General features: G+C 51.1%; 1 protein-coding gene across 1 annotated transcript in view; it reads right to left on the bottom strand.

Moving 5' to 3' along the window:
- LOC485179 (guanylate cyclase D-like) overlaps positions 1–15,628 on the bottom strand; it is a 38,031-nt gene extending 22,403 nt beyond the window's left edge. The window contains exons 1-10 of the mRNA XM_038569340.1: positions 14,908–15,628; positions 12,293–12,588; positions 9,917–10,271; positions 6,599–6,683; positions 5,879–5,975; positions 5,664–5,792; positions 4,276–4,356; positions 960–1,136; positions 573–729; positions 147–296 (exon numbers count right to left, since the gene is read on the bottom strand). Coding sequence (XP_038425268.1) covers positions 147–296; positions 573–729; positions 960–1,136; positions 4,276–4,356; positions 5,664–5,792; positions 5,879–5,975; positions 6,599–6,683; positions 9,917–10,271; positions 12,293–12,588; positions 14,908–15,628 — 2,248 coding nt within the window. The remainder of the gene's footprint in view (positions 1–146; positions 297–572; positions 730–959; positions 1,137–4,275; positions 4,357–5,663; positions 5,793–5,878; positions 5,976–6,598; positions 6,684–9,916; positions 10,272–12,292; positions 12,589–14,907) is intronic.
- Positions 15,629–22,260: the final 6,632 nt, after the last annotated feature.

Here is a 22,260-nt window from a genome sequence, read left to right as displayed (position 1 = left end):
TCTCGTGGTCAAACCAAGTGACCACAGGGCAAGTGCGTCTGTGTGGTTATTTCCAGGCCTCGCTCCGCTGATGGCCACAGGGCTCCCCAGCTACATGGGGACTCCAGCCAGGGAAAGGCCGAGGAGGGAGGACAGGGGTGCCGTACCTTCTGCGGAGAGCCCCGAGGAGCTGTAGGGTGGGCCTCGAGTCAGCACCTCCTGTAGGACGATGCCGATGCTGAAGATGTCTGCTTTGAGGGTGCCCCGCCCAGGCGCCCCCGGCGCCCGCAGCAGCTCCGGAGCCGTCCACAGCAGCTCTGCAGTCACAGGGCAGGGCCACGCCGTCCTCACCCACTGACCACCAAGCTGGGCCGAGATGGGCGGTGCTTCACGCGGGTGGCGTCCTCGCCCAGGAGGAGGTAGGTACTTCGGTTCTGCCCCATTCACAGGCAAAGGGCCTGAGGCACCCTCAAGGTCACACCATGGAAAGTGCTGGAGGATCAGACATCTCCTCCCTCCCCTGCCTCATAAGCATCTGATTTAAACAGAGGCCTCAAAACCTACTGGCAGCCCCTGCCTCCCCCTGAGCTGACCTTCTGGGGCTGGCCGGGGGCGGGGAGCCCGCTGAGCATCCAGGAGTTCCGCATAACCATGGTCAGTGACCTTGAGAACAAAGCGTCCATCCACCACACAGTTTCGGGACTTGAGGCGGCCGTGAGGGAAATGCCGATGGTGCAGATACCTCATGCCCTGGAGTGGACATAAAGGTGGTCCATGAGGGCTGTGATGAATGAAAGGGACCCCTGATCCTCTCAGAATCCCATAGACCTCAGAAACCCTTCCTGCCTGCTCTTACCTTTTCCCACCTATTCAAATTTTTCTTAAAGGGGAAAGAGACCAGGTCTTGGGAATATGAGCATCTCTTGTCTCCCTCCCCGCCCCATGGCCCCCATAGTTCCAGGCCCAGGGACGGTTCTCACACGGATCAAATCCAGCAACAGAGAGGCCTTGAAGGTCCAATCCAGCCGCAGAGCTTCATTCCGCAGCAGGTCCTCCAGGCTGCCCCGGGCACAGTGCTCCAGCACGAGCGCGCTGACCCCAGGGGCCACAAAGACTCCCAGGCAGGCAGCAACGTTCTCATGCCTCAGCTCCCGTATCTGTTGGGGCAACAGGCACAGTAGCAGCCCCCAGGGGCTTGTCCAAGGCTGGACCAGGTACAATCCACACCTGGGCCTCCAATATTTAGCACCCAGGACAGGGCAGAGCACAGAGAGGCACCAGAAATGTTGAATGGTTGGGTAGATGGATGGATGCATAGATGCATGGATGATGAATGGATGAATGGATGGTGAATGGATGCATGGATGATGGATAATAGATGGATAGATTATTGATGGATAGATGGATGGATGGATGGATGGATGGATGGATGGATGGATGGATAAATGGGTGATTGGATGGATGGATGATGGATGGATGATAAATGATGGATAGATGGATGATGGATGGATAATAGATGATGGATGGATAAATGAGTAGGTAAACAAGTGAGGGGAGGGATGCCTGGGTGGCTTAGTGGTTAAGCGCCTGCCTTTGGCTCAGGGCGTGATCCTGGAGTCCTGGGATCAAGTCCCATATCAGACTCTCTTCATGGAGCCTGCTTCTCCCTCTGCCTATGTCTCTGCCTCTCTCTCTCTGTGTGTGTCTCTTATGAATAAATAAATAAAAATCTTAAAAAAAAACAACAAGTGAGTGGAAGCATCATGAGTAAATAAGTGAATAAGTTGTAACCAACTGCACAGTATAGGGATCTAGGCCTGTTTCCCAACCTAACTGGCAAAATGTGCCTGAAAACTGTACATTCTCTCCCCCCAAAACTTAAGGCCTGATGAGGAGAGGAAGAAGATCAGAAGAGGTCAGTCTCATGAAGAAAACAGCTTCCTTGATGGCTGCCCAGCAAGTCAGAGAGCCCCAACCCAACCAGCAATTTTAACATTTGTTCAAGCAGGAAAGATAGAAGGCTTATTTGATGCGGCTTTCCTCACAGAAACAGTTCGAGTCAAGTGAGTGGGGGAGACCTGAATACAAGTCACAATCATATTAATATACACGGTGAATTGAGAATGACATCAATCCTATGACACTCCTGACCTCAAGACGTGGGACCTCTGTCCTTTCCCCTTGAATATGAGTGAGCTCTGTGATGACCGTGACCAACAGAACATGGTGGAAGTGATCTTGTGCATGTTGGGTCTGGTTCTTAGGACACTGGCAGCTTCTATTTCCTGTCTCTTGGAGCCCTCTCTGTTGGAACCCTGAATGACTGTAAGAAGTCCCTCTCCCCAGGAGGGCCTGCCTTCAACTCAGTTTGTGATCCCAGCGTCCTGAGATCAAGCCCCACATCAGGCTTCTCGCTCATCGGGGAGTCTGCTTCCCCCTCACCCTCTACCTGCCACTCCCCCTGTTTGTGCTGTCTCTCTCTCTCTCTCTCTCTCTCTCTGTCAAATAAATAAATAAAATCTTAAAAAAACAATCCCTCTACCCAGAGTCACCACACTGGAGGGATCACGTGAAGAGGCCTGGGACTACAGAGTGGAAAGTCAGGTCTACCTGACTTCCAGACATTTCCAAATGACCTGCCACGCATGTGAGTAACCGAGTATGTAAGTAAAGCCATTTTAGGCCCTCTGGACCAGAGGTCAGCAAACTCTTCTGTAAAAGTCCAGTTAGTAAATATTTTAGGCTTTGCAGCCCATACTGTCTCTGTCACAAAGACTTCTTACCTCTGCCATCCAAAGCCAAAAGCTGACATAGACAATATGTAAAGGAATAAGCATGAGTTCCAGTAAAGCTTTCTCTATAAAACCAAACAGTAGAACTGGTTTGGCTCACAGGCCATAGTTTGCCAACCTCTGACAGGCCATTTACAAGCTGAATACCATTGAGGGACTCCCAACCAATGCCAAGTAGGACCAAAGACTTGCTCAGCTGAGCCCTGCCCAAATTTCCAACCCACACAATTATATCATAAAAATGATTGTTGTTTGAAGCCACAACATTTTGGGGAATTTGTTACACAGTCAGAGATAATCAGAGCATATTAAAGATTCTGAAAAGCCCAATGGCTAACCTAAGCAATTTCCAAAATTGGAAATTTGACCACATATAAGACCTTTTCTTTTAAGGAACATCTACTCATTCTGGTTGCAAGATGCCCACTGGGAAATGCCTACCCTCGCCTCTAGTCACTTAATCTTTCCAAACTTGATTTTAGATGATAGTCATATGGGAAATAATAATAATAAAATTCACCATTTATCAAAGGCCCACTCCTGGCCAGGGACAGTTCTGGGTTATTTCATATGTTCTCTCTAAACCTCATGATTCCCCAGGAGTGGACTTAATTAGCTCCATTTTACAGGAAAGCTAAGCATTTCATGGAGGCAGATTTCTACCTGGGACCTTCTTTTTAAATTTATTTTATTTAATTTATTCACGAGAGATGCACAGAGAGCGGCAGAGACATAGGCAGAGGGAGAAGCAGGCTCCCCGCAGGGAGCCCAATGTGGGACTCCATCCCAGGACCCCGGGATCATGACGTGAGCCAAAGGCAGACGCTCAACCTCTAAGCCACCCAAGTGTCCCTACCTGAGACCTTCCTGACTCAAATCCTCTGCAATGTCCCCTAACCCACAGTGCCTCTCAGGATGATGGCAATCTCAGGGGTGAAGGGGCTTATGTGGTTAGTGATAACAAGTAAGTGGAAACTCCCTGAAGGAAGGAACCTCATTCTTCTCAGCTGTAGCCCCAAACCTAGAACATGGCCTGGCACATAGGGGGTGCTCAATACACAGTGAATAAATGGGTATATGGATGGAGGGATGGAGGGCACAGGATAAGGTCCTTCGGGGGTATTGATGATACTGACAGAAGGGACGGTGCCCCTGGTGGTCATGGTGATGGCCATATTGGGGTGGTGATGTGACTTTAGGGATGCTGGTATGTAAGGATGACAGTGATGGTATGTAACTGTGGTTGAGGTGTCAGCCATGGGACAGTGATTGTGACAATAAGAAGGACTCGGTGGGATGCCTGCTTCTCCTTCTGCCTGTGTCTCTGCCTCTCTCTGTGTGTCTCTCATGAACAAATAAATAAAATCTTTTTAAAAAAAGAAGAAGAAGGACTCCTTGCTGAGACTAGAAGCTTCTATGTTGAGTGGGGACTACTCCATCCCACTAAGGGTCTCCTGACAGCACCCCCTCCACAACCCACTCCCCACACCCCCTGCAGCCCTACCTTTCTCAGGAGGCTGAGGCAGCTGGGCCGCAGCTCCGGGGCAGTCCCCGCTTCAAACCTCTTCAGCCACACCCACTCCCCCTGTTCAAGGAAGAACAAGAAAGAATTCACTACTTGCTATGCGACCTTGGGTAAATCCCTCAGTGTCCCTGGGCCTCTCCTTCTTCCCCATCAATGTATCCGTTCTGTGTGCTCCTGGCCAGCAGAAACCAAAGACTTTCACTTTGGTGGGGCAAAGCCAGGGGCCTGGCTTTGGCTGACAGACCCGAATTCAGTCTTAACTCTGCCACTGTCTGGCTCTGTCACCTCGGACAAGTGACTTTGGTTCTCTGAGCCTCGTGTTCCAACTCTGTAAAGCGAGGATGAGAGCCCCACCCACACTGCCAAGGGCTAACTAACAATGGGTGCATGGAGCGCATGTTAGCTCCCGGTCTCAGGGTCAGCTTTACTCTGCTGGCCTCGGGCACCCACAACACCCCAAAGCCCGCGAAGTGACCGGGCCTCGGTGACCCAGGGCCTGCAGGGGAGGGGCGGGCGGGAGAGAAGGAAGCGCGGGCCGGGGCTCTGTCCTCCCTGACCTGGCCCAGAGCTGGCTGCAGCCTGAGCCCTTGGTGCTCTGTCACTGATGGCTTTCTGTCTCCTCAGCCTCACCCACAGCCTGTCAGCTAACTCAGAGGAGAGACAAAACACACTGTGTACATCGTGGAAGCCTCCTTTCAGCATCAAAGAAATAAAAGAGATGCGATTTCCCTGGGGAGAAGGTGGAAAAGAAAGAGCATGAGCCTCATGCTGCTTCCCGAGTGATTAGCCCGGCTCATCAACTACTGAGTCACAGAATATGAGAATCAGAGCACCAGCGGATTGTCGAATTTAAGAACACAGCACCCGAGGAGCCGCGGTGTCCTCAGCAGCTTTAGAATCCTGCGGGTCTAATCCCCCACTTTGCAGCCTCCCTATCAGCTGGTGCTGAGGCTCTGCCCACAGGCTGTCTGGGGTTGTGCGTGGCCCCACACCTCGGGGCCCCAGGGACCTGCGATCTCACTGTCCCTTGCTGAACCAGGCAAGAGGGTGACCCAGGCTGGCCCTGGTGCTGAGCGAAGCCCACATGCTGGGACTGCCCAGCCCCAAGTGGCCAGAGCCTGGCCATTCCCAAGGTCAGATCACAAATCATGCTGAACTGGGAGCTGGGAGTCCTGCTTCCCCACTCCTCCCAGGCCACTGATATGCTGTGGGACCCAGGAAAGTCACTGGTGCTCTTCAAGCCTCAGTTTCTCACTCCGTAACAGGAAGAATGGCATATGGAAGACCAAGAGGCTGTGGGCTCCCTCGGCTTCTCCCAAACTGACTGCAGCTCCTTGGGCCTGGACATGGGTGGCAGAGGCCCTCACCTGGTACAGGGCCACATTGGTGGGTTCCTGGGGAGCTAGCAGGCTCCTTGCTGACCCCTGGGCCACCGACCTCAGGCTCCCACCTTCCACCGCACTCCTTGAATCGCTCACACTGTCCATGTGCAGCCGCTGGAGGGGGGGCAGGCATGGTCAAGCCCCTGGAGCAGGGTGCGGTCAGCGCCTTGCCCAGCCAACCCCAGGCCTGCCCCGCCTACCCGTCTGCTCGGGGGCCGATGGATGAAGGTGAGCTCCTGGGCTGTCAGCAGGATCCGGTGGGGGCCCCGCACCAGCCGCAGCTGTTGGATGCCCAATCTGGAGGCAAGAGAAAGTACAGGATGGAGGGATGGCACACACGCCACTCCACTTTGATCTGGCCCCTTGGACCTACGCTGATCCAGAGTTCTCTTCCTGTCTCCCCGGGAGTCCCAAACTGGGCTGGGATGGCACCGCTGAGCACTGCCTCCTGCAGAGGCCTTGACCTCAGTTCTGGGCTCGGCCCCTTACCTGATATGCCTGCTGGTCCCTAGCCTGGAAGTTCCCAAACTGCCTGGGAAGGTTCCTGGGGAGTCAGAGCCTGGGGTGAGGGCTGAGGGCGGAGTGCAACCCCTCCCAGTTGTGGCTGGGGCTCAGACCCAGGAAGAATTGTTTTCAATGCTAAAGGGCCCAGGGAGTCATCGTGGTCAAGCCCTCATTGCCCTCAGGGAGGGACAGTCTTGTCTAAGGTCCCAGGCTTCTTCCCCAACTTTCAAATAGACCTTTCCTAGAGGCACCCCAGCCTCCATAGGGCCCTGAGGGAGGCTCTAGGATGGACAGGAGTGCTGGGTGGTCCTGAGGTCCTGGGTTGGAGGGTAGGAAAGCCTCCTGCAGGTTGCCAAGACTGTCCCTACCCCTGTGGGGTAGGGAAGGATGAGGCTCCCGTACAGGCAGAGTCTCACCTGATGAGGCAAGTGAGGGCCCCGCCGGCCAGTACCAGGATACAGGCCAGGGCAAAAGCGATGAGGCTGCCCGGGGGCTGCACATCTGTGGCGGAAGCAGGGCGCATGTGAGTTCTAACAGTAACAACCACACAAGGAGGGCAACCCCATTCCCCCAGCTCCTGCACCTACTCCTTGTCCTTCCTCTGGGAAATGGGAGCACAAACCCCTATCCAAACCCTCCCCAGGGATGAGGCTCAGAACGGCCTCCAAGTGGGAAGGTCCGATCTGTGGCCTGGTCATCACACACAGATACTAATTCCTAGCACTTCCAGCTGGGCTCTTGGGCTCCCTGTCCCCAGGTCCCCATGGATCCTGCCCAGATCCCTTTACAGTCCTGATCATACTATGGTCTTTTGTCTGTTGGCTTATCAGGTCCCTTCCTACTAGACAGAGTAGCTGGATACCAGGGCCTGTGTCTTATTCGCCACACTGTCCCTGGCACCCAACACAGGGCCTGGACAAGGCAGGTACTGAATAAAAATTTTGTAACCCAGTCAATTGCTGTCCTACTTCTTACATCCATGCTGTGATGGGCCACTCACTACCTTTTATGGCAGCCAGTCTCATTGTCCTTCACTCTGACTGTTAGGAGAGCCCTCCTTACACTGAATCCAAGTCTCCAGCCCTCGTGTCAGGAGCTGGATGTAAAGAGGCTGCTAAGGATCACTGGGCAAGATTGGGAGGGCTACTTTGCTCAGGCAACCCTGGCCTCAGCTTAGGCTGCCAAGGAAGCTAAATGCCCAGCCCTCTTGCTGCCACAGGAAGGGAGCCATCCCTTCTTCCTTCCATGCCTCCTCCCTTCCCTGGTGCACTGCTGTCTGCCCCCTGCTGAGGCCCCAATCTGAGTTAACGCCATCATAATAATAGCAGTGAATACCCTGCAATCCTATTATACTATTGTATTGCATTAAGCACGTATTCTGAGGATATTATGTATTTCATTTCAGTTATTCTGCACAATGACCTCTGGAAGTAGGCATGGTCATGATCACAATTTTGAAACAGAGGAGTTGAAAACAGAAGATGAAAACAGAGAGAAGTTACTGTCTATGAGTGGCAGAGCCTGGGTTCAAACCCAGTGGCAGTTTTTCTCTGGCATCTGGGCTTCTAACCAGAGCACCAATCTGGCTCTCACCCCGGGTCCGAGGGGGTAAGCTCTGAGTCTTTCTGGAGGGAGCCAGCACACAGTATGTGGCAGAAAAGCATTCCAGGCCTAGATGGCAGCAAATGCCAAGATCTGAAGCAGGAGCAGCCTGGTGTGATCACGTGAGGGCAGAGCAGAGCAGAAGACATGCCAAGGAGCCCAGGGGGCCAGGGTGCTGTGAAGCTTGAGGCCAGGACTCCTACTTAACTCCAGGCAAGGCCAAGCCTCTGCAGGGAGAGTGTCAGACCTGATTATGTTTCTAAAGGATCCTCCAACCTGCCAGGTTGTACAAGGACCAGGGGTAACAGGGTATAATCCAGCAAGAGATGTCAGGGGCCTGGTCCAGGGTGGGGGCAGTGAATGATGAACGGCTCTGCTTCTGGCCAAATTCTAAAGATAGAGCCCCCAGGGTATGTTGACCCACTGGATGTGGGGTATGAGGAGACAGAGGGCTCCTGCGCCTCTGGGAGGTTGGGGGTGCCATTACCTGCAATGGGGAAGATGGTGGGAGGCAGGTTGGGGGCAGATCAGGAGTTCAGTTTCAGACAACATCAAGTTTGAGATGCCTACTAGACCTCCAGGTAGCTCTTTACTGTCAAGTAGGAGATTGGGGAGATATGGAGTTCAGGCGCTAACAAGGATGGAGATGTCAACCTGGGACCATAAGAATGGATAAGTTGCCAAGGGAGCGAGCGCAGAGAGAATGCAGAAAGGCTCAAAGCACTGAGCCCACAGGAGTCGGTGGTAACAGGTCAGCACTGTAGGAGGACAGAAAAGGTGACTGAGAAGTGGCATGAGCAGTGGAGCTGAGCTCTCCCTGGCCCTGGCCAAGCAAGGCAAAGACTGACATGACAGTTGGCCCTAGGCCTCAGCCCCATGGAGGCCATTGGTGGCCTCCATATGGCTGCTCCTGTTAAGAGAATGGTGGACAGAGTCAGTGGAGAAGATTGAAGAGAAGAGGGGAAGTGACATTTAATCCACTTAGCATGGACGCTGTTTCAAGGAATCTTGTTGCCAATGGGAGTCAAGGAATATGGCTTGGGCTGAGAGGAGACGTGAACGAATGAATGAATCTCTAAGGTTAATATTTCAAGAGAATCAGATAAAACAAAGAACGTGGCATATCCTCTTGCCAAAAGAACCCTGAGACTCAGGCAGCAGAGAAGCCAGCCCTGGATAGGACAGTCCAGCCGGTCCCCAGGGTTCCCAGGTGTCACCTGGGGGAGTGGTTTTCACTGAGAACACCTGACCACACAGCTCGTTCTGTCTCCTTGAAGTACAAGGAGACAGAACCTGCTCCTGGACTCGGCCTTGCCCCTCGTGCAAGGACAGGTGGTTGAGGGTGCTAGGTCTTTGTTCCTATTTATGTATCAGAGATGGAGACCTAGAGAGGGTATGCAACTTGCCCAAGGTCACACAGCTGGTCGGCAGCAGCACTGAGCTGTAACCGTAAGTACATTTGCTCCAATGCCGCTGCCGTCTGTTCTCTCAATCCATGGTGGCTGATCAGTTGTATTGGGGATGATCATGACAATCCTGGGCTACAGTGTAAGTCACCGTGTTTGGATCCCTGAGATAAGGCCCATCCTGGGGCCAGTGCTGCTGCTCAGCCTCCCATCACCCTGGCTTCCCTATTCATAGCTCTGATCACACTGTGTTATGTTGTTTTCAGCTGTCCCTGTCTCTGCCACCAGACCGAAGCCCCTGGAAAGCAGGCTCTGGGGCTGGTCTTCAAGTACATCAGCTCTATGGGGGCAGGGACATCTTTTCATTCACTCCTAGAGCCCTGGGGCTGTGCACAGTGCCTGAGACTTGGGAGGTCCTCCAGCAGTATTTGTGGAAGAGAAGGTGCAAAGAAACAATTGGGTGAATGTAGCTTCATGAGTCTGGGGAACAGATGACACTGGTCCTTCTCAGCATAGGACACACACCCTATGAACATAAAGCAATTCACTCACGTGCTGTGGGGAGCACAAAGGAGGGGCCTTCAGCCCTAACAGGTAAGACAAGTAAGATTTAACCAGGCAAGGTGGGGAGCACTCCAGGAAGAGGAAAATGCATTGGTTGGGTGGATGGATGGATGGATGGATGGATGGACGGAGAGATGAATGGATAGATGAATGGTGAATTACCTCTCACGCATAGCATTTTGGGGTCAAACCAGCAGCTGGAGTCACGTGCCGGAGGGGCCCCTCCTGGAAAGTGTATGGCCCTGTCCAGGGGCTGCACTTGCCATGTGCCTGTGTCCAGAATGTGAGTGGGGACCAGCTGGCTTCCCCGACCATCTGTGTCCAAAATGACATACTGAGCCAGCCTCCTGCCCTTCTCATCTGTCCGGATCCTCTGGCTAAAGCCAGCCACATTCAGAGCCCCAGTATGGTCCCCCAAACGGGCCCCTGAGAGTCCTGCACCATGGCTCTCAGAGCGGTTCAGGGCGTGGGCCAGCAGGACAACAGCATCATAGATGGTCCCAAAGAGCGGGGACACCTGTGGAAGAGAAGGTCCCTCAACTCTATAACCCCATTGCACAGGCTCCCAGACATCTCTGAGCCCCACCTGCAGCAATTGGGTGGATTATTACCCCTTCCAGGCCCCCAACACAATCCTCTCTGGGGTCCCACAGACCTCAGTCCCCTACTCAGTGGTATCACAGTCTCCGAGGCCACCACCAACTCTGATTTCTCACAGGCATCTCAAATCTGCCTGATATGTCTGAATTGGAGCCCTCTTTGAGGTAGGTTCTCTCTGATTCTGCTACACAAACCCCACTCTTCCCACACTTTGGGAAATGGAACTACCATCTATCTGGTGTCTCAAGTCTAGGTTTGATTCCCAATTCCTCTCTTTCTCTTGTCCAGTTCATCTTTGAATCTTTTTGGTTTTATTTCAGAATTTATTCCCAACCCAATTGACTCCTCACCCCCTCTGCTCCCTCACTGCTCACCCAGCCCACACAGGAAACTCCTAAAGGCCTCCTTGCTTCATCTGGGTCTCTTCAAAACATTCAGGCAACCAAAGAATTTTTTTTAAAAAAACATAAATCTAGGGGCTCCTGGGTGGCACAGTCAGTTGGGTGGCCGACTCTTGGTTTTGGCTCAGGTCATGATCTCAGGGTTGTGGGATGGAGCCCTGGGTCAGGCTCTATGCTCAGCACAGAGTCTGCTTCAGATTCTCCCTTCCTTTCTCTCTGCCCCTCCCACTTGTACTCTCTTTCTCTCTCAAAAAAATCTTTTTCAAAAACATAAATCAAATGATTTCATACTTAACACCTGTTGATGGTTTCCCGTTTCACTTATAAGTTGAGACTCCCTACCCTGGCATACAATGCCTCACGTGGCTTGGCCCCAAGCTCATCTCAGACCCCTGTTCCCACCTTTCATGACAATCCAGCCTCTCCATGCCCTCTGCCTGTTCCTCTAGCCTCCAAAGCTCACTCTGCCCCCAGGCCTTTACACCTGACACTTGCCCTGCCTGGTCACTCTCACACAGATCTTCACCTCCCTGCTCCTTCCCATTCAGGACTCAGCTCAAGTGTCACCTCCTCACAGTGGACATCCCTGCCTGTTATAAAGCTTGTTACCCACTATTCCATCCCGACCACTCTCTGTTATTTAATCCCGTTTAATTTTTTTGGCAACATTATTGTGATTTGAATTTGGCTATATGGTTGCTTGGGTATTATCTGTTTGCCCCAATATAATGGAAGCTCTCTGAAGGCCAGGGCTGTCTTATCCATCACTGTGTTCCTGACGCCTGGCCCAGGGGCACAGCAGAAAGACTCAGTTCACGTCTGTCAGATGAATGGCTGGTTCTAAGGCCCTCCATCAGCATCTGCATCCCTGTCACCACCTCCAGACACTGTTTCCTTCTTGTCACCAAGAAATAGACATCCCAAGAGGGACTTAAGCAGCTGAGTCTTATACATCAAAGCTGAGCCAGCACCCACACCCCCACCACTGGCACTCCTCAGATTTATAGCAGTGACTCCGGAAAAATTTCCCATTCTCCCACACCCCAATATCTCTCCTACCCATCTGCACAATTTGCTAGGCAGATGCAGAGGAAGACAAGGGACAGTGTCTGAGAGAAGAAGAACAGCTGGGCCAGAAATGAAAATTCCGGGCACTGAGTTGGAGATAGAAAAATAGAAGCATAAAGTCACAAGAGAAGGAAAGTTGACAAAGCAGGCCGAGAGCAATTAATAGACACACACATGCCTGAACACACGCACACACACACACACACACACACACATAGACATGAGAGAGAGAGAGAGAGAGAGAGAGAGAAAGAGATAAAGAGAGAGAGAGTTGGAGAACATATATCTAGGGACTAGGGAGAGACACTTGGTCCGACAAGGGACAGGTCATGTACCCACAGTGGAGGTGGGACTGGTTGGCCAGGTGGTTGGCTGGCCAAGGCCAAGAAGGCCTAGAGTGGGTGAGAAATGCACGTAACCTGCTTGCAGCCCCACACCCTGGGCCCTGTGAGGGCCGGTACTGACCTACCTGCTCTGGCTCCAGGTGGGCAGCCACTTCTCCACTGGCCTTGGCAGCTTCAAAGGCCTTGTCCACAGGGTCAGACTCCAGGCTGATGGTGAGGACTGCATCATAGACCTCCTGCAGGGGCCCACTGTTGCCAAGGGCCAGGTAGGAGTGGTTGCGGTAGGGCAAGGCGAAGAGCATGGTATCGTAGGGCAGGAAGACCAGCCTCCCATCTGCTAGGCCCTGGGCCCACGCTCGGCTTAGCAGGGCAGTCTGCTCCAAGCCCCCCAGGAGCGCCGAGTGCATGCACAGCACCACAACTAGGGGTAGAAGCGGCAGGCTTACCTTGCAGGCCTTCCCTGAAGCCCAAGGTTTGTGGCCCTGGAGAGCTGCTCATGGCTCTCAGGTCCACTCCCCTACCATGAACACATTGCTCTTTACCTTAGTGAAGGAGATAGGGCCTTGGTGATAAGGCAGCCAGTTTTGTCCCCAGGCACCCAGGACAGAAGAGAGCCCCTGTCCAAGGCAAGGGCCTCACACACCTCTCCCAGGTAGAGATCCCCTGGGTCTTTCCTCTCTTCTCCACTTGGGTCCCTGGCCAGGGCTACAGCCTCACCCAACAAAGGGTCACCACTCACCTTGGCCGTGGTCCAGGTTCCTACTGCAATCCCCTTCTCTAGGAAATCCAGGGAAACGGAGCCACCAAGGAAGGCTAGGGGTTCCCCTGCTGGTGCCTGAGGCCCTCTGGTCATGTGGGAGTCAGAGCCTGGAGCCCTGGGCTCTGCGGAGCCTCTGGATGCTGTGTGGGCCACGGACCACGAGCCACTTGCTCCCTGTCCTGGCTTAGCAGGGAGGACCCTCAGAGACTCACTCACTAAGACTGGGAAGAAACAGAACCAGGGCTTCCTTTGCCCCAACTCTTCTGCCTTGTGCTTGTTCTGGCTTCTAACCCCAAAAAAGCCTTTGTTTTATAAGTTGGGGGAGCTGTTCTGCAGTTGGCCACAAAGGAAAGCTGGTGGCCACATCCGGGAGGAAGCATGGACTGGGCAAGTTCCACACTGATGGCAAGCGGTGGTCACTGATGCTGGGCACTATTGTAAGCCCCTTATGTGCTGTAGGCCTCTCATCTCCACAACCCTATGATGGAGGGGGTTTATTAGCCTCAGGTCACTGATGAGGACACTATAGCACAGAGAGGTTCAGTGAGTTGCCGGAGGTCACACAGCTGGTAGGAGGTGGGGCCAGGAATGAGACTCTGGCAATCCAACCTCAGGGAATGTGTCCTGAACCAGTCTGACTCCTGGCCCCCGAAAGCCCCCAATTTGGTTGGAACTCAATAACCTGCAGCAGGGGTGGAGGAGGAGTCTGATGAGGTGTCCTCCACCTCCTGCCACCGTGCTCTGGCCACACAGAACTGAGCTGTCCATTTTCCTAGTCCCATCAACATGTTTCCTCCATTCCTTTTCTCTAGCCCTTTGCCTGGAACACCTTCCTCTTCCTTGCCGCCTGCCATCAACTTCTTCTCAGGCCCTACCCTGGTGCCACCTCCTCTGTGAAGCCCTCCCTCCCCCAGAGTAAAGCGGCTCCCGTCCAGCTCCCTGGGCACCCTCTCCCCTCCACCTCCCTAGGCTCCTAGCCAGGCTCTGGCCCCGAGTAGCACTCAATGTGGCTGAATAAAGTGTTTACAAAGTGCTCAGCATCTGCTGCTCATGACCCTGCGAGAGAGGTGTCATTATCCCCATTTCACCTGCTGGAAAACCAGGGCTCAGAGAAGCGAGGTCCTGTTCCTCATGGGCAGCAGGCTCACTGGGGCCAGGTCTCACTGCCCACCTGGCAGGAGCTCCGGATGCGGCCACACCAGCTCGGGGGCCGCCCACCCACCCTCCCCGTGCAACGGCTTTGATTCGCTCAGATGGAGGACACAGTTGGGGGTTTCAGAAAACACTTTCCTCTGCTACCTCCTGAGACCTCCAGGGCCCAGCTCTATTCCTCCTCTGATTCTCCAAGCTCTATTCCCTTGGACGGCCTTGACCTCTCTGTCATAACCACCTGCTTATATACCTGTGTCTCTATTAGATAGTCTCCCCAGAGACCCTCCCCCTTGTCTGTCCTGTTCACCCATGCGACCCAGCACTCAGCACAGCAGGGACTTGATAAATGCAAGAAGAGATTTATCAGGCCACCCAGCTGGCTCAGTAAGTGGAGCATGCACCTCTTAATCTCCAGGTTGTAAACTCCAGCCCTGCGTTGGGTATAGAGATTACTTAAAAATAAAATCTTAAGAAAAAAGTGATTCTGACTCTAGCTGCCTTCCTGGGCTCAAATACTGCTACATTCTCATTTCCCTCAGTTTACCAGGCAGGAAGCGAGAAAGCTTTTGGCTCCCACTCCACAGAGCTTGAATCAGAGCTCAAAATCTGACTGCACGGCTTGCCAGCTGTGTGACTTGGGCAAGTTACATACCTTCTCTGAGCTGCAAAGTGCAGAGCTCCACAGGACTAGCTCACAGAGCTGCTGTGAGATTAAACGCAGGGCTGTCATCAAGTGCTCAGGCCAGTGTCTGAGGCAGAGAAAACTCCCCATCAGCGGCCATATGAGGCCCTGTTGCCCGCGGGAGGAAGGCACCCATGTACACTTACTTTTCAGGCCATCCACGCTGCAGAGCTGCTCCAGGACCTCCGTGGCCCCCTGCTCTCCAGGTCCTAGAGAGGTCACCAACCCCACAGGCAGCCCATGTGTCCTGAGAGTCATGGCCACCTGCCGGGCTGTGGCCACCCAGATGTCCTGGTGGGAGGACACAATGGCCACGTGAGCCCAGCCAAAGTGTCTCATGATAGACAGCAGCACATGGGCAGCAGAAGGCAAGGTGGGCACCAGCTCACTTCCTCCTTCCGGAGCTCCGCACGCCCAAGAGAAGAGGGTCTTGCCCCAGCCTTGGGCCAGCAGGGCTGCTGCTTGGCAGTAACCAGGATTGACGGGACCCACAAAAGCAGCTATGGTATTCTTGTGGGCCAGAAATGTGGCCAGGGCGTGAGGGGTGTCACAGCCTGTGGGAAGGACCACGGAAACCAGCCTTGAGCCCAGCACCAGGGAGGAGTCCTGGTTGGCTTGGTCCACAGCCAGTTGGGCAGCCACACTGGGGAGGGCCTGGGCAAAGATGGGGTCACAGTCCCAGGGACCCAGCACCCCTAAGGTGAAGGTCCCTGCCCCCTGGGCCAGATCAGGGAGGGAGCCGGCCCACAGAAGAGCACCCCAAAGCACCACAGAGAGAAGAGGACGGAAAAATGCTGTCCTCAGATGACTGAACGTGGACCCCCATGGGCCCTGGCAAGGCAGGCACATCTTCCCATGTGGCAGCATCCAGTACCAACCTTCAGGGTACAAGCCTCCCTCTAGTCCTGGGAAAAAGGGACAAGAATAAAGTTGCTTTCTAGCATTTTCTGCCATTACTCCCTGCATGATTCTGAAGCAGACAGCACCTTCCCCCAGAATCTCAGCCTCCTCATTGATAATATGAGGGATTTGGGCCCATCATATCTGAAGACATCCCCTGCTGCCCCCACTCGAGGGGCCTAACATCCTCTCTGAGACTGTCTCACAGCCTGGTGATGCCCACGCACAGTCCTGGGCTGAAGTTCAGGCTCTGGACTCAGAATGTGCCAGCCCTGGCTCACTGCTTCCCATCCTTCTTGCCCTAGACCAATCCCTGAGGTTTCTGAGTCTCATTCCCTATTCCTGTAAAAATGTGGAAAACAAAGCCTACTTTATGTGATGACTTAGCATAATCTCTGGTCCTTAGGTGTTCAATAAATCCTGCTTTTCTCAATCTATGATTTGTTTCCTGCACTCATCATCCCAGGTGGGCTAGTTCTTCGGGTGCCCTTCTGAGCCTGCCCCTGCCCTTCCCCTCCAGCCCAGCACCATCCCACAGCACTTGACTCTGCTGGACTCTGGGGCTCTGTAGTGCTACCAGGGCCTGGATACGGGCAGGGACCTCATCGTGTTTGCAGCAAGTGGGTTTACAATGCACATGCGCAGTCCCATCTCTAATCCCCTCGGCCCTGTTCAGACAACGATCTTTCTATCTTCACTGTACAGGTGAGGAAACTAGGGGAGATGAATGGAGTTGGCGGAGAGACAGGATAAGGACAAGTCTCTCCAATGCATCCTCCAACCCATGCAGGACCTCCTTGACAAGGATATTCAGACTAGAGCAGCCCCACTCCATCCTACTGTCCCCGACTTTGATGTCCACCCTGAAGCCCTACCACTTCTGCTTAGCCTCTGCCAACAGCCTTGTTGTGGCCCATTCCCGATCCATGGCACTCAGCCAAGTCATCCCACCTCCCTCATGCAGCCAGCAACCTTCCACTATGGGTGCCCCAGGAAGGTGTAAAATCCAATCTCACCCTTAAGAAATTGCCAGGCCGATAGGGAGGTAGTTTCCAGCCAAATGAAGAGCTGACCACAAGTGCAGGCAGTAGGCAGGACCAGTAGAGAGGTACTGTGAGCTCATGGAGGGCTTTCCAGAGGAGGCAGGCTGGAAGCAGCCTATACTTGGAAGTGCAGGTCAGGAGAGTAAGGGGATGCCTTCTCAATGCCAATAACAATGGTCTGTGCAGAGGAGGTCTTTAGAAATTTTATTCCTGAGCACCTGACTAGCGCAGTAGGTTAAGCATCCAACTCTTGGTTTTGACTCAGGTCATGATCTCAGGGTTACAAGATTGAGCCCTGTGTGAGCTCAGTGCCCACTGGAGAGTCTCTCTCCCTCTCCCTCTGCCCCTTCTGCTCATGCTCTCGCTCTCTCTCAAATAAATAAATAATTTTTAAAAAAGATATTATGTTCAGTGCAGAGGAATAAGAAGTTCCTTGGAATCATACAGAGGAATAAGCCCTGATTTTATCACTCCCTTGTCCCTAACCCTGGATGAGATGCTTAACTTCTCTGGCCTCCATTTTCTCATCAGTAAAGTGCAGACGACAATAGCTATCTGGCAGATATTGTGCCAAAGACTAAAATGCGTAGAGTACCTACAATGGTAGGGAGGTAAGAAGTAGTAAGTAGTACTCGCTAAATGGAAGTAAGTGGATACTTACTATGTGGAATAGTTATCATCATCACCAGCACTGTCATCGCCATGATCATCACCATCTTGAGATCTTTGAGGAGCAGCAGGTTAGTATGGTGTAGAGAGAGCTGGACTGCGAGGTGGAGGCCTGAGTTTCAGCCCCAGTCCTGCCCCTGCCCTCCTTGAGGCCTCCGCCTCCCTGTCTGTGAAAGTAGCCAGGTTGCAGTGCTAGCCAACCTCGAGCTCTTCAGGCCTGTGATGCTGCTGTTCTCTCAGCTCAGGACTCAGTGACTTGGGGAAGGCTGCTCTCCTGCAAGCCTCTGAGGAGCACGCTCTGTGCCCTCCCTCCTCTTCTGCTATGATGCACCAAGTGGTCTCCTAGCATCCCCACCCCTCGGGATGAACCCCTCTGAGCAGCTGGGCTTGTTCTGGGCTCACAGAGAGCTAATTGTTTCCGGTTGGAAACGTCAGCATATATGCCTGATGCTAATGACAGCCACCTCTCCCCCTAATTTGTACTTTCCAAAGCACCTGTGATCCACTACTTTGCCTTGTCCTCCCAGACACCCCAAGAAGAAACCTTTTACCCTCTTTTCTGGAGCAGAAAATTGACTCCGAGGGAACAGCAATACGTCTAAGCTCTTGCCAAAAGTTAGGACTGTGTTGGGACTGGAGCTTGGCTTCCTACCTCCCAACCAAAGACAAAAATCAACTTTTTATCAAACGCCTAGAATATCACAACTGAAGGATCCTTGAAGATCTAAGTACTTAAACCAACTCCTCTATGTACAGATGGAGAAACTGAGGTACAGAAGGCATATGGATTTCCTTTAGTCCCAAAAATCAGGAGCAGGCTCCCATGGCACACAGTCCTGCTGGCTACACTCAGCATCCCAGAAATCCTGCAGCTGATGGCATGCAGGGACTCAGAGTAGACTCAGGCCCAGAGCTACTTTTAGCTCAGCTCTGCTGCTGACGTTTGGAACAAGAGTCCACACCTCTTTCTGTGCCTTGATTTTCCCATCTGTACAAGGAAGACTTAGTTTAGATGTGTAGGTCTCCAAAGATCCTTCAGCTCTAATGCTCTCCTTGTCAGTAAAAATCAGGAAATGAGTGGTTTTTGTCTCTGAAGTTGGCCATATCTCCCAGCCCTTCCCCCAGGAGTGTGTGAGCTGTCAGTGCTTCTGCCTCCAGCACAATGGGTTAATTCAACACCCTCCTAGGGAAAACCATTTGTATTTTTAGACTCTAGGAGATGGATGCTGATGAATAGGCACAGATTTCTTGGCTCATAGAGCCAAGCCCATGGAATTAGTCAACTCATAGTATCATAATTCAAAAAGAGAAAGATGCCTTTGGCTGCATTAAAAGACAAATGAGCAAAATTAAAAAGTAATGGGAACACAAGGAAGGAAGATGGAGGATTCCTGTTAGAGCCAGGGCTCCTTTAGCTCCTATAGCCAAGGGTCATCCTCATGACTGGACCCCACACCACCCCTGCCCCCAGCCTGGCCATTCTTGTCTTCCCAGCTGCTATGCTGTGCCATTTGGACTGACTCACCATCTCATTGTGGATCCTAAGGTTGTTGTGCCAGGGTCTCAGATGTCAAGTTGGCTCTGACCTGGGGAGCCCCCATTCCCACCACAATCCCCACAGTTAACACTCCAGCTTCAGTGGCCTGTCAGCTTCCCAGGGCTCTTGCCCAAGGAGCGCCTCATATATGGCTCATTTCCTCCCTGTCCCCTTCAGGGGCCTGAAGAAGCCACTTGGAAAATTCAATCTATTTAGATGCTAGGGCTCTGGGGAGCCAAGCAGAGAAAGGAAGGAGAGAATGAAGGAGAAAGGAACTGAGGGAGGGAAGGAGGGAGGATGTCTTCAGCACTCCGGACAGCTCCAGCCTGGAGGAAGGAAGGCTGGGCAAGCCGCAAAAAAGAAAGCAGCATTACTGAGCATCCAGTATGTGCCAAGCCCTGTGCTGGGCAGCGTTTATACAACCTAGTGAGACAGGTATTATTGTTGTTCTCACTCTATAGATAAGGAAAATACTACCCAGAGAGGTTAGGTAAATTGACCAAGGGCACAGAGCTAGTAAGTGGCAGGGCCAATTACATGTCCAGGCTTCTGCTCCTCACACCACATTGATTCTTTGGGATTATAATGGTGATTTTTCTATCTTCCTTTTTGGGGTGAGTCCTTTTATGAAGATAGATACTATAGTCCAGTGGATTTTCAGCTTTTCCTTCTCTACCTGTTCTCTCCTACCTAGGTGAAATTGACTAAGTACACTAAGTATTTACCATGTGCTAGTGATCCCAATTCATTTAACTTTTACAACCTTATAAAGTGGGTGTTGTATTTTCCTTACTTCACATCACTTTATTCATACTAACAATATTGACTTACCACCTACTATGTTTCAGGCACTGTTCACTTAAGATAAACAAACAAAAAAAGCAAAAAAAAATGTTCCCCTTCACAGAACTAACTTTGTAGCAGGGGTAAGCTATTAAAAAACAATAAACATGATAAATAGATTTATTTTTTATTTTACATAGTGATAGTTGGTATAAAAAGAAAAAGTAAAGAAAGATAACAATGTAGTATAATTCAACATAAGTATTTTATATATTGCTACTCAATCTTCATATTTATAAACTTAATGGTCAAGGAACACACTGGGTGGATGTTTCATAAGTCAGTAATTATCTTTTTGTTGTATATTTTTAGCCCTAATCTTTTTCTGGAAGGATTTTAGGGCCCTTGTTGATGTGCCCGACTTATGCTTTTTGCTCTCAGATCCATTTGCTGACTTTCCCAAACCCGACTGGGCTCCCAGTAGGGAGGTTAAGGAGGCAGCTCTATCCCACAGAGAGCTGACTTGAAAACTTCACTCCCAGCATCCCTTGCCTCTGGCTTCTGGCTGGATCTAGCCAAGAGGAGACATTCAAAGGAGAATGATGGAAAGGAGAAAGAGAGAAGCCAGAGATTCCCCCACCCACGCCCACATGTAGAGAATATCCCAGCAATGGCTGTGTCTCTCTGGTCCTGGCCTCTTCAAACATCCTTCCTGATGTGGCTCCAATTTCCGGGCTCAGGTACTATACCACCTTCTTTCCCCCTTTCCCCTTCCCCAGTAGGGGTGGTAGAGGTTTTCTGCTGTTGCTGATGTGTGAACTGCTTCATATCCCAACACTTTTGTAATTGCTCTCCTACTCTAATTTCCCACTATTGATGAGGAGTGTGTTTTCCAGAGTATACCATGACTCATATATTATATATTTGAGTTGTTTGCAATTTCTCATCAATATGAATAATTCTTTAATAAATATCATTCCTGTATCATCTTTTTAATTTTTCTTTATGATAAAACTTAGAATAGCCAGACTAGCTCAAAGAAACATTTTTAAGGGACTCACTACATATTGCTTCATATTGTAATGTATTAATGTCAACATTATTGTCAAAATATTCTTCAGATAATTGGAGACATTTGAAGATGGACTGAGCCTCAACTGATACACAGTTATTGTTAAGATTTTTAGGTGTAATAATGGCAAGGTGGTTATGTAAAGAAATTTGCCATTTGTTTTCAACTATGCATATTTGAATTACGTAGAGGGAAACGACATGATTTCTGGGATTTGTTTTGAAATTATTATACAAATTGGGAGAGATAAAGTATGAAAATATCTTAATTTTTTAATGTAAGCTATGGTTGTACTTGGGTTGGTTATAACTATTCTTCCTACTTTTGCTTGTGTTTGAGAACTTGCATAATAAGAGAAAGTAGTGTTAATACCAATTAACAATGTAGGTATACAAGTTTCACCAAATCCTCTTCAGCATTCAGTACAATAAGATTTATTTATTTATTATTTATTTGAGAGAGAGAGTGCAAGAGCTAGTGTAGGGTGAAGGGAGGCCCAGAGGGAGAGGGAGAGAAAATCCCAAGCAGATTCCCTGCTGAGTGCAGAGCCTGACATGGGGCTTGATCCCACAAACCTGAGATCATGACCTGAGCCAAAATCAAGAGACCGACTGAGCCACCCAGGCACCCCTAATTTTTAAAAATTCAACTAGCATTTTAAAAAATCATACATTGTATTAGTTTTGTATGTTGTATGACAAATTACCACAAACTTAGTGACTTAAAACAGCATATGTGTATTATCTCAGTTTCTGTGGGTCATAGGTATGGGTGCAGCTTAGTGAGACTTCAGGTTAAGGTCTCACAGGGCACAATCACAATATTGGTCAAGGTTGAGGTAATCTGGAGGCTCAGCTAGGGAAGGATCTGCTTCCAAACTCCCTCAGGTTGTTGTCTATAGGATTCATGGGAACTTGCTTCTTTAAAGCCAGCAACAGAGTCTGCTAGCCAGATAGTCTTACAAGATATAACAAAATCTAATGCAACAGAATCATCAGAGTAGCATCATACTATATTATTTACCATATTCTATGGGTTCAAAGCAAGTTGCAGGTTCCACTCACACTCAAAGGGAGAGTTATACAAGGGCACAAATACCAGGAGGCAGGAGTTGTGGAGGCAACCTTAGAATCTGTCCACCACAGGCATATAATAGTGGAAGAAACTGAGAGCCTCAAGGAGTTCTTTCCACAGCAAACTGGGTCAGGGCTAGAACTAGAACCCATGCTTCCTATGAAAATCATCATCACTAGCTTTATGATTCTGCTAAGGGGAGAGCCAGAACCATCTTCTTTCCTTCCCTCCATACTCCACCACTAACTTCTATCATCTTCCTCTTGCTCCCTGCCATGCTCCATGCACGACCCCATTCTCTAGTCTAAAATCTTCTCTTAGGAGGACATAAAGGTCATTTTCGCACTAAGGGACTGATGGTAAATATAGACTTACTAGGATTTCCAGCCCAGGGTATCTGCTGGGCTGATACAGACAATAA

The sequence above is a fragment of the Canis lupus genome, chromosome 21, assembly GCF_011100685.1.
Source record: "Canis lupus familiaris isolate Mischka breed German Shepherd chromosome 21, alternate assembly UU_Cfam_GSD_1.0, whole genome shotgun sequence".
Classification (NCBI taxonomy): Eukaryota; Metazoa; Chordata; class Mammalia; order Carnivora; family Canidae; genus Canis; species Canis lupus.
The sequence above is the reverse complement of the archived record's forward strand: the minus strand, read 5'-3'. Positions and strand labels throughout refer to the sequence as shown.